This window comes from Pongo abelii, chromosome 18 (assembly GCF_028885655.2).
Source record: "Pongo abelii isolate AG06213 chromosome 18, NHGRI_mPonAbe1-v2.0_pri, whole genome shotgun sequence".
Taxonomy (NCBI): Eukaryota; Metazoa; Chordata; class Mammalia; order Primates; family Hominidae; genus Pongo; species Pongo abelii.
The window spans coordinates 16,265,909-16,278,082 of NC_072003.2; the positions used below are offsets into that span (position 1 = coordinate 16,265,909).

At 49.5% G+C, this 12,174-nt stretch overlaps 2 protein-coding genes across 12 annotated transcripts in view; one reads left to right on the plus strand and one right to left on the minus strand.

Moving 5' to 3' along the window:
* SNX29 (sorting nexin 29) overlaps positions 1-12,174 on the minus strand; it is a 584,658-nt gene that overhangs the window by 476,795 nt on the left and 95,689 nt on the right. The gene's annotated exons all lie outside the window — the stretch shown is intronic.
* LOC100453150 (putative uncharacterized protein FLJ32790) lies at positions 3,559-5,747 on the plus strand. The gene is given in 2 exon segments (XM_003778567.2): positions 3,559-3,793; positions 5,333-5,747. Coding segments are annotated over 2 exon segments (585 nt in total). The 5' UTR covers positions 3,559-3,623.

Here is a 12,174-nt window from a genome sequence, read left to right on the forward strand (position 1 = left end):
TCAAGGCTCACCGTAGCCTACAACTCCTGGGTTCAAGAGATCCTCCTGCCTCAACCTCCCGAGTAGCTGGGATTACAGGCACATGCCACCATGTCTGGCTTTTTTTTCTTCTTCTTTTGTAAAGAGAGGGGTCTCACTATGTTGCCCACGCTGGTTTTGAACTCCTGGCCTCAAGCAATCCTCCTGCCTTGTCCTCCCAAAGTGTTGGGATTACAGCCAGGAGCCACTGCGCATAGCCACACAGCTCTTGAAGAGCAGTGTTGTGGTCTGCCTGAGCCATGTTCTTTCCACCCCAACACATTGCTTATCAACTTGCCGTGATCACTGACATCAGGGCCCTACGAAACTAAACGATGTATAAAGTGCATAAAGGATTTACGTATCTAATATTCTAGTGGCTCTGATGATATACAGTGGCAATGTAAGGGCTGCTGGCCACTCAGAATTAAAACCCGAAGGTGACATTTGCCTTTCACAAAGACGTTTGTTGATTCTCCTCTACAAACTCCACAAGAGAGCATCTCAGCAAAACAGTCCACAGGGGTCTCGGCACTCACACAAATACCATTCTGCCTCTTTCCAGCCCTCTTCCCATGTCGGCCAACACTTGGCCTCGGGTATAAAAAGTTATGGGCCAAATGTCCAAGCCAGTGTGTTTACTGATACTGGCTTGCCTAGCCAAAAGTCATTCAAATTCACCTGAACTGTCACCACATCTGTAAAGGAGACAGTAGGCAAGGGGGAAAGGAAGACACCTGTCTTTGGTATCAAAGACACTAACGAGGTCAGGCAAGTCATGAGAAACTTCAGCAACGTGGTTCTTTAATCACTGCAAATGAGAATGTGGATATCCTGGCTCCTTTCCCAGAACAGATGGTCACCACCACAAAGAATCCTTGAGGGAAGCCTCCTCCACTTCATAGCTTGGGAAACTGAGGCACAGAGAGGTCAAGAGACCTACTCTCAGAGCCAGGATCAAAACCAAGTGTTCCCATTCACTGAAAGCAAAGAGTTTGTAATGCATCATTCCACTACAACCAGCTGCCTCTCCCTGACATGAGGAAAAAAGGTGAAAATCCACTCCCTTGAGCAATTCATATTACCAGGCCTTTACTGCATCCCGAGATAGAGACACAGTGGTGATTACAACAGACTGGTGCCCGCCCTCAGGGAACTCGGTTTCAATTCATTCCTGCAGAATGCACTTTTAACTTTGCATGCTTGTTACAACTAAAATAAGTATTAGTTCCTTTGTTCCTTCCTTCCTTCCTTCCCTCCTTCTTTAAATCTCTCTTGAACAACTACTTGTCAGGCAGGATTTGGGGGAGGAGGAAAATGGCAATGAACTAGCAGACAAAGTGTGTCTACTCAGGGAGCTTCTATCCCAGTGGGAGCTACAGGAAAGAAACTAAAGAAGGGAGTGAGGTTACAGGGGGCTCTGAAACCTGAAGTCAGCAGCCAGGGAAGTGCTGCACGTGGGGTGATAGGATGAGATTGCCTGTGCTGGGCTCTTCTAGATGGACGGCCAGGGAAGGAGGGCCTCTTGCAGGAGCACCTCCGCCCACTAGGGCTGGGAAAACAAAACACCATGGACCCGGTGCACTGTGAACAACGGGGACTGATTTCTCCCAGTTCTGGCAGCTGGAAGTCTGAGATCAAGACACCGACAGATTCGGGATCTGGTGAGGGTCCTCTTCTTGGTTCACTGATGGCGCCTTCTTGCTGTGTCATCATTACATGGCAGAAAGGGCAAACAAGGTCTCTGGGGTCCCTTTTTTTTTTTTTTTTTTTTTTTGAGACAGGATCTTGCTCTGTTGCCCAGGCTGGAGTGCAGTGGCATGATCTTGGCTCACTGCAGCCTCAAACTCCTGGGCTCACCTCAAAGTGGGCTCACTTCCGAGTAGCTGGGACTACAGGCATGCACCACCAAGTCTAATTTTTGTGTGTGTATAGAGACAGGGTCTATCTGTGCTACTCAGGCTGGTCTCGAGTTCTGGGATCAAGCAATCCTCCTGCCTCAGCCTCCCAAAGTGCTGGGATTGCAGGCATGAGCCACGATACCCAACCTCTGGGATCCCTTTTTTAAGGGCACTAATCCCACTCATGAGGGCTCCAGCCTCATGACCTAATCAACTCCCAAAGGCCCACCTCCTAACACCATCACACTGGGGGTTAGGATTCCAACCTAGGAATTTTAGGGGCACACAAACATTCAGTCTATAGCAAAAGGGACATCCTGAGACCTGGGTGCTTTTCTCTGAAGGTGGGGCATTACACAAGCTTATGGGTCTCCAGGAACGGCAAGGAGGGGGAGGGGGTGTGAACCCTGCCTCCACCACCCAATAGCAGTATGACCTTCAGCAAAGCCTCTCAGTTTCTTCAACTACAGAACAAGTCTAGCACTCCTATTTTACACGGATGCTATGAAGATAAAGCATTAGTGTAGGTAAAGCCTGGTTTATGGTAGGCAAAATGAATAAGAAGGTATTTGTATTATTACTATTTTCCAGGCGCTCTCTTTTTTTTTTTTTTTTTTTTTTTTGAGATGAAGTCTTACCCTGTCGCCCACGCTGGAGTGCAGTGGTATTGATCTTGTCTCACTGTGACCTCCACTTCCTGGGTTCAAGTGATTCTCCTGCCTCAGCCTCTCGAGTAGCTGGGATTACAGGCACGCACCACCACACCTGGCTAATTTTTGTATTTTTAGTAGAGACAGGGTTTCACCATGTTGGTCAGGCTGGTCTTGAACTCCTGGCCTCAGGTGATTGATCTGCCTGCTTCAGCCTCCCAAAGTGTTGGGATTACAGGTGTGAGCCTCCATACCTGGCCTTCCAGGCACTCTTTGAAGGAAAATCTGGAATTGCCCCAGAATAGGAATGAACTTACGGATAGATTTGATATGTGAAGACTGGCAGAGGCCATCTGGAGAGAAACCAGGATGGAAATGGGAAACCAGGAAGCATCCTAGAATTCAAACCCTAAACCCCGGGACTAGGGTTTGGAGCTGGCACTTGAACCCTTGGGGAGCTACCAAATGGGCTTAAAAATTGGTCCCAAGGGGGTCTCCAGATGTGACTTCAGGAGGAACTGGCCTCCATGGAGCAACGCCACCACCTACCATCAATAACCGCGTGAGGCGGCACGGGACATTTAGCCCCATTCCCTCCCACTGTCTCTGCATTCCTGGGCAAAGTCCTAACCGGGAAGAACTAGAGCCCCGCCGCTCCCCACCGTAAAAGCTTCCAGGTAGCTGAGAAGGCTCCAATCACAAAATATGCCCGGTTCCACACTCAAGTGTAATGCCTTCCTAAGCTAGTGCGTTTGGTCCTCAGAACACCCCTGAGACGCCGGTGAGAATGTCCTCATTTCACAAATGAGGACACGGGACCCAGAGTCTTTAAGGAAAAAAGAAAGAGAAATCTAGTTAGGAAGTCGCGGAGCTGAGGCTGGAAGCCAGGACTCTGATACCGACCCGCGCACCGCACCCCACCCCCCCGCATCCCGGCTCCAGAACTCCCCGCTGGGACGCCATCTCTCCTGCTCCACCTAGCACAGCTCTATGACTCACGGGTGTTAGGGCACCGTGCTTAGGGCAGTGACAGGACTGTCAGCAGCCTGAGAGTATGGCCACTAAGTCAACTCAGGACTCCCTACCCCGAGGCACAGGGGAGCTCTCAGCACTGCCTGTACAAGGGAGGGCGGAGGGAAGGGGCAGGGAAGGACGGAAGGAACGCACTGCTAAGTGAGCTCTGCGTGGCAAGCAGGCTTCGGAGCCTGCTCTTCGCAAGAGGAAGTGAGTAAATCCTATCGCCCCTGCTTCAAGTCCTCCACTGGCTTCCCATTGTACGTGGGATAAAATCTACACAAGCCACCCTCGCCAGCATCCTCCAACTCACTCTCCCCCTCATTTCTGGCAGCGCAATGCCAGCGGTACCACCCGCCACCAAAACAGGCCAAGCCCCCCATCCTGAGGCCTCAGCCCCGCTGACATCTAAGAGAGCCCTTTCCTGAAACACGCCTTAAAACAGGGCATAGGCTTTGCCTTTCTAATGCTTGCTGTTTGTCTTCCCCACAGTTCTGGCAGCTTCTGAGGGCAGGACCTTTGCTTCTTGTTCATCAATATATACACCAAGAGTAGCAGTGTGGCGATCATATTATACTATGAGCACTGGGCAGAAATAGTTGCAGGTTTTTTTCTATTGGGTTTTTTTATTTTTTATTTTTTATTTTATTTTATTTTTTTTGAAACGGTCTTGCTCTGTCACCCAGGCTGTAGTGCAGGGGTGTAATCATTATTCACTAAAGCCTCGACCTCCTAGGCTTGAGCAATCTTCCCACCTCAGCCTCCCGAGTAGCTGGGACTACAGGCAGATGCCAGGTGCCACTACCACACACATTAATTCTTTCTTTCTTTCTCTTTCTTTCTTTTTGAGACAAAGTCTCACTCTGCCTCCTAGGCGGTAATGCAGTGGTATGATCTCGGCTCACTGCAGCCTCTGCCTCCCAGATTTAAGCAATTCTCTGCCTCAGCCCCCCAGTAGCTGGGACCACAGGTGCCCACCACTATACCCAGCTAATTTTTGTGCTGTCAGTAGAGATGGGGTTTTGCTGTGTTGGCCAGGCTGGTCTCGAACTCCTGACCTCAAGAGTAATCCGCCCGCCTCAGCCTCCCAAAGTGCTGGGATTACAGGCATGGGCCACTGCACCTGGCCAATTTTTAAATGTTGTTATTTGTAGAGGAAGGGTCTTGCTATGTTGTCCAGGCTGGTCTTGAACTCCTGGATTCGAGCCATCCTCCCACCTCAGCCTCCCAAAGTGCTGGGATTACAGGCGTGCGCCACTGCCCCAGCCATAAATTGTGTTTGAATGGAAAAAGGGATCTAGCAAACAGTAAAGGAACAGAAGAAAAGAGAATAGAAAGAAATAAATTTCTCTTTTTTCTTCAAAAAGAAAAGCACTCCCGTCAACACTCGAAACGCCATTCCTCTGCCACTTTCACACTGCATGACCACAATGTCCTTACGCTCCGAGCCAAGCCTTCCCATATAAATGAGGGCTGGGGAGGGACAGCTAAAATCCTTTCTAAGTATAAGAACAAGTGGGAACAGAGTCTATGTCTGTCAAACAGCACAAGTCAGCACCCATGTCCTAAAAGCACCCTGCAGAGCTTACAAGGGACACCTGGCAACGTGGCACCTCCCCCTGGCAACATGAAAACACCCACCCAACACCCGCCCCTGCTCTGACCCCGCAGAGCCAGTCCTGCTGCAGCCTTCTGCAGGTGCTGGATCAGCTGATCAGATCTGTTCCTTCCTCTCCTGTCTCTCTCTAGCTTTCTGCCTGGCCCAAACAGTGACACTGTGAGGCCTGCTGCAGAGACTGAGCTGGTGCCCTGCAGCCTCAGACACCCACGGCAGGACCTGTGTGGAGAGCACCCATCCTTCCCAGTCATGCAGCCTAGCCTAGAGACACAAGCAAAGCCAGAACGAGACAGGGCAGTGCTCATACCCCCCAAAGGACCATGGCCCCCTGCACAGGGTCTAGCCATGAGGGCCCACTGCCCAACAGCTCCTCCTCCAAAAGCATATTGCAGAGGCGGCAGCAGCTCCACCAGCAGGAATCAGGTTGCCAGGTTAGCCTATGGAACACAAAACACTGCTGCTTCCCAGCCACATCAACCAGGAGGAAGAGGGAAAGAGGATACAGCTGAATATGGAAGCTGCAGCCCCACAAGTTTGGCTATGTGACTCTGAGCACTGTATTTGGCCTCTGCCTCAGTGACTTTCTCATCTGTACAATGGACCAGTAATGCCTGTACCTTCTGGGTTGCTGTAAAGCCCAGGATAACTTCAGAGAGGCATCTCACATAATGACGGCTGCTTTACCATCTAATGAGTACTAATCATTACCATAAATGTTTAAGAGGCAGGTCTTGCTCTGTTGCCCAGGCTGGGGTGCAGTGCCATGATCACTGCTCACTGCAGCCTCGAACTCCTGGGCTCAAGCAATCCTCCTGCCTCATTCTCCCAAGTAGCTGAGACCACAGACATGTGCCACCATGACCAGCTAATTTTTATTTATTTTATTAATCTGTTTATTTTGAGATGGAGTCTCGCTCTGTTGCCCAGGCTGGAGTGCACTGGCACGATCTCGGCTCACTGCAACCTCTGCCTCCTGGGTTCAAGCGATTCTCCTGCCTCAGCCTCCCGAGTAGCTGGAATTACAGGCACCCACCACCATGCCTGGCTAATTGTTTTTTGTATTTTTAGTAGAGATGGGTTTCACTATGTTGGCCAGGCTGGTCTCAAACTCTTGACCTCAGGTGATCTAGCCACCTCAGCCTCCCAAAGTGCTGAGATTACAGACATGAGCCACCATGCCCGGCCCCGTAATCATTACTTACCACCAAGAATGCCTCTCATTCCACACCCATGAACCACATTTGTCTATCAGTCTTGAGTGTTGTGATAGTTACCCTGCTTGTTATTAAAGCCTGCCAATAACTGAGCTGAAATAGCACAGCCAAAGGCAGAGACACATGCTATTCCAGAAAGACCCAACTGCTCTGCGTCTGTGTCAGCCTCCATTACTGTGGTTCACAATGTTTCTCTCTCACCCGCATCTTCTATTTGTACCCTCCTGGTCCCCCAGATTGGGACCCACGGGACTATTTCATCCAAAATTTTATTGAAACATTGTTGCCACAAATTAAGTCTTTTTAAAATGACAATAGTTAAATGAAATTGGTAAAAAGAAAATTTTTCTTCATTTTAAAATTTGGTGTTTGGCCAGGCATAGTAGCTCACATCGTAACCCCAGCACTTTGAGAGGCTGAGGCGGGAGGATTATCTGAGCCCAGCAGTTCAAGACCAGCCTAGGCAACATAGCAAGACTCCCATCTCTACAAAATAAGCATTAAAACACAGCCGGGCGGGGTGGCATGCACCTTCAGTCCCAGCTACTTGGGGAGCTGAGGCAGGAGGATCACTTAAGCCCAGGAGTTCAAGGCTGCAGTAAGCCAGGAATGCACCACTGCACTCCAGCCTGGGCAACAGAGACCCTGCCTCCAAAAATAGTAATGATAAGCTTAAGGCTCTCAGACCTGGATGCCCACACATGACTAGTCCACTGCTGTTTGCCCTGGCTGGTGACAATGGAACGTGTCTCCTTAGGTAATGTAGAATTGGCAAGAGTGTGGCCAGGCGCAGTGGCTCACGCCCGTAGTCCCAGCTACTCGGGAGGCTGAGGCAGGAGAATAGCGTGAGCCCGGAAGGCGGAGTTTGCAGTGAGCCGAGATCACGCCACTGCCCTCCAGCCAGAGCGAGACTCCATCTCAAAAAAAAAAAAAAAAAAATAGTAAGAGTGTAGGTTTTGGAGTAAGAACACCTGGGTATGTCACAGATTCACCACTTACTACAGCTAGGCACCATGTCTGGCACACAGAAGGTGCTCAGTAACTATCTGTTCTACTAGCCATGAGGCCATGGGCAGGTACTTATCCTCCTAAGCCTCATTTTCTTATACAAAAGAGAATAATATAACCTACACCTCAGAAGGCTGCTGGGGGAGTCAATGACAAAACATAAATAAAAATGCTTCAGCACAATACATGGCATACAGTCAGTTTTACCAGAATATACTGTTACTTTTACTAGCTTCTATTTTGATAGAAGATTATTATTCTAGTCAGAACTAGAATAATAAACAGACACATTTTATTAGAGAAGTAGGGTGGGGGCTGGGCACAGTGGCTCACGCCTATAATCCCACCACTTTGGGAGGCTGAGGCAGGAAGATCACCTGAAGTCAGGAGTTTGAGACCAGCCTAGCCAACATGGCAAAACCCCACCTCTACTAAAAATACAAAAATTAGCCGGGCGTGGTGGCGCGTGCCTTTAATCCCAGCTACTCGGAAGGCAGAGGCAGGAGAATCACTTCAACCTGGGAGGCGGAGGTTGCAGTGAGCCGAGATTACACCAGTGCATTCCAGCCTGGCCGACAGAGCGAGACTCTGTCCAAAAGGAAAGGGAAGAAGAGTGGAGAAGGAATATGGGGCCTCTGAAAACAAATCAAATGCCACTCTCTTCGGACCTGCTGTGTTCTCAGCAAGCCCATAGCATTCCAGAAGTTTGCTTTGAGGGTTTGTCAGGAACTGGTGGTAAGAGCTGACAGAAGAGGAGGCAGAAAAGGAAAGCCACTGGCCATGCGGGGGACTTCAGACAAGGGGAAAGGGCCCAGAGGGGACAGAAGACACTCACTGCCCTAGGGATTTCTTTTTTTTTCTTTTTCTTTTTGAGACGGGGTCTAGCCCTGTCACCCAGGCTGGAGCGCAGTGGTGTAATCATAACTCACTGCAGCCTTGACCTCCTGGGCTCAAACAATCCTCCTGCCTCAGCCTCCCAATTAGCTGGGAATACAGGTATGCACCACTACATCCAGGTAATTTTTTTTATTTTTTATAGAGACAGACTCTCACTATGTTGGCCTGGCTAGTCTCAAACTCCTGCCCTCAAGTGATCTGCCCACACTGGCCTCCCAAAGTGCTGGGATTACAGGCGTGCGCCACTGCGCCCGGCCTATTTATTGACTCTTAACTCTGATCCTGATGCTGTTCTAAGCACATCACAGTTACCTTCATGGCCGCCCATGATTTGGGTGTTGATTCTGTCACTCTGTCTTGGTAAGGACATGGGTACGGAGAGGGCTGGGGCCACTCAGCTGGAACCTGAGCCCAGGCAGCTGAGCTTCCAAGTGTGCCCTCCCCGCCCTGAGGGCACACGGCCTCCCGAGAGCAACAGGCCCAGCTGCAACTCCAACCCCAGGTACAGCTCCGTGTGCCCGAAACAAGAATTGGGAACCTACCTGCAGAAATGCAAGGCATCCCTGTGGCAGAATTATGGGTGTTTTAGTTTGCTCCAAACTGTCTTTACTGCTTTGCTAAATAATTAACTTTTTCACTTTGGGAAGCCGAGGTGGGCGGATCACGAGGTCAGGAGTTCGAGACCAGCCTGGCCAACATGGTGAAACCCCGCCTCTACTAAGAATACAAAAATTAGCTGGGTGTGGTGGCAGGCATCTGTAATCACAGCTACTCAGGAGGGTGAGGCAGGAGAATAGCTTGAATCTGGGAGGCGGAGGTTTCAGTGACCCAAGATTGCGCCACTACACTCCAGCCTGGGCGATAAGAGCAACACTCCATCTCAAAAAAAAAAAAAAAATTAACTTTTTCATAACAGGCTTTTGTATTTTCTTAAGTACCAGAGGGCCTTGCAGAAGGAGAACAATCATGTGGGTCTGGACACACCATCTTCTCTTCAGTAGTAAATAACCACAAGAATACAGTCCCTCTGAATGCCTCAGGACAAAACACCCTTTGCAATTTCAGAGATACCCGAGAGGGAAAGGTTGCTCGATAGAAGACTCCACAATTATCCCCAGGCACTGAGGATTAAATAACCCAGCTCTAGCTCAATTACAGTACAGAGGCAGCCACCTGTACAGATTATGACATGAAGCCAGGGAAGCCACTTGGTGGGATGTGAGTGAAGCATTCGCTGCTTCGGGGAGCAGAGCTGATTAGTTTCTTTGCCAAGCTCCTCTGGGGTTTCCAAGAGTCGAGTGACTGCTCTAGAGTATAATCTCAGGTGCTTCACATGCAGCGATGGGATGCTCCATCTGAAGTGGGACGGCATTTGCGACACTCACTCCTGGGACAACTCATGCTATGGACTGAATTGCATCCCTTCCCAAATGGACCAGTGGAAGCCCTAACTCCCAATCGGAGTTTATATGGAGACAAGGCCTTAACGAGGTAATCAAAGTTAACAAGGTCATAAGCATGGGGCTCTGATCCCACAGGACCGGTGCCCTTATAAGAAGAGAGAAGGGACACCAGGATGTGCCTGCAGAGGAAAGGCCACATAAGGACAGAGAGAGAAGGTGGCTGTCTGCAAGCCAAGGAGAGAGGCCTCACCAGAAATCAACCCTGCTGGCACCTTGATCTTGGTCTTTCAGCCTCCAGAACTGTAAGAAAATAAGTTTGATTTTTTTTTTTTTGAGATGCAATCTTGCTCTGTCGCCCAGGCTGGAGTGCAGTGGTGCAATCTCAGCTCACTGCAGCCTTTGCCTCCCAGGTTCAAGTGATTCTCTTGCCTCTGCCTCCCGAGTAGCCAAGAGTACAGGTGCCTGCCACCACACCCTGCTAATTTTTTGTATTTTTAGTAGAGATGGGGTTTCACCATGTTGGCCAGGCTGGTTTTAAACTCCTGACCTCAAGTGATTCCCCCCACCTCGGCCTCCCAAAGTGCTAGGATTACAGGCATGAGCCACCGTGCCTGGCTGAGAAAATAAGTTTTTATTTTTGAAGCCACCCAATCTGTGGCCCCTTGTTATGGTAGCCCAAGCAAACACCTCGGACACCCAGACAGACCCACTCTTCTTACTCCTCTTGCATGTGACACAGGAGATGATGGCAGGGTGGGGAAACACAATTGAAAACCACCCTTCGCTCAAAATTTCTAGGATTCCTGACCCCTCATCTGTGCTGCATGACATCCAGGGTAGACAACAGCGCTGTCCTTGAAGACTTCCTAAAGGTACAGGCACCGCAGAAGACAGAAGCCCCTTGTCCCAGCCACCCACACACAATCCTAACCACAGACCACGTTTCTACCAAGTATCAAGGCTCAAATGCAGACATGGTGACATTTTTTTCTTCAGAGATTCAAGGTGTAAGCTCTGGATATGTCCCAAACTTGCTCAAGATGCCAAATAATAAAATGATTTAGTTTCTAAAAAATTGTCTGAGTCAAAACAAGAAAAACAACCTACGCCTCTGTCACTGGCCTAACTCGAGCATGTTTAAGGGCGTGTATGTCATCGTGAAAATGCACAGGCAAGGCCAGTGACTTCCTCAAAGACAGAAAGTGGCTAAGGAAGGCCCAGACACCATGCTCTATGTGGACCTGAGACGCAGCTGACAAAGCAAACTGTGTTTATCTGAGATGCTGGAACCTCAGCCCCAGCCACAGGAACTCTTGGGAAACAGAATGTCAGACACCTGCTGGGGCACACAGGGATGCCTGCAGCCCTACTTACCGTACCTACAAAGGCTCGCAGGTGTGATCTCGGGGCTGCTGTCCTTTAAAAAAAAAATGCCCATAAATCAAAATGCAGTGTTCTTTACAGTAGCTGTGCCTCACAGCCAGAGTCAAGTCTTGTCCATCTACACCACGGTGCCGCCCACACAGACACAGAGTCGTAGGTGCTGGGAAGGTGATGTGGTGTTAGATCCCAGCAAGTCACAGGAGGTGGCTTCTTTTCCCATCCTCAGTCCTCTCCATTACCACCAGTTCAGTAACAGCATAGTCTCAACACCTTTCTAATGTGACTCGCTGACCCATCTTTTTTTGCCTTTGGCTTATAAAAATATATTTCTACTGTGTTTTCACCACCAAAATGTATTATCTTGGTCTTGCCTTCCTGCCTTTGCACAGGACCAAGGGAGACACACTGAATACTCTGAGAACCTTAACTCGGACCCCAGGGATGTCACCAACAGCATGACCTTTGTGACCAAATCCAGCAATCAGAACTTCACCAAGGTTTTTATCCCTAAATTTTTTCTTCCCAAAATTTTTATTTTAGCTTTTTTTTCTTTTTCTTTTTCTTTTTTTTTTTTTTGAGACAGAGTCTCGCTCTGGCACCCAGGCTGGAGTGCAGTGGCACCATCTCGGCTCACTGCAACCTCCACCTCCTGGGGTTCAAGCAATTCTCTTGCCTCAGCCTCCCAAGTAGCTGGGATTACAGACATCTGCCACCAAGCCTGGCTACAGAACTTCATTATTTTCCTCAACTGAAGTCAAGCAGTCATCAATGAGTACAGAAGCTGGGATTTCTTGGTCAGTGGGGCCATAAAGAGCATCCTGATGGCAGAATGTGGCTTTTTGGTTGCAATCCCTACTTTTCTGGCACAATTCCCTTTTGGAGAAGCACTTCCAAAAGGGCTAGGTGCGGGGACTGCACCCAAATGGGCTTTCCTGCACTGCTGATCACCCCACTTCTGGTCTTGCTGGTGGTTACAGAGCTTCCCAGCAGTATGAAGACTGAGATCCTTGCCACAGGCCGCGGCCAAAAAGAAGCAGCACTCATCTCTGTTTTGAACAACGAGAGTGG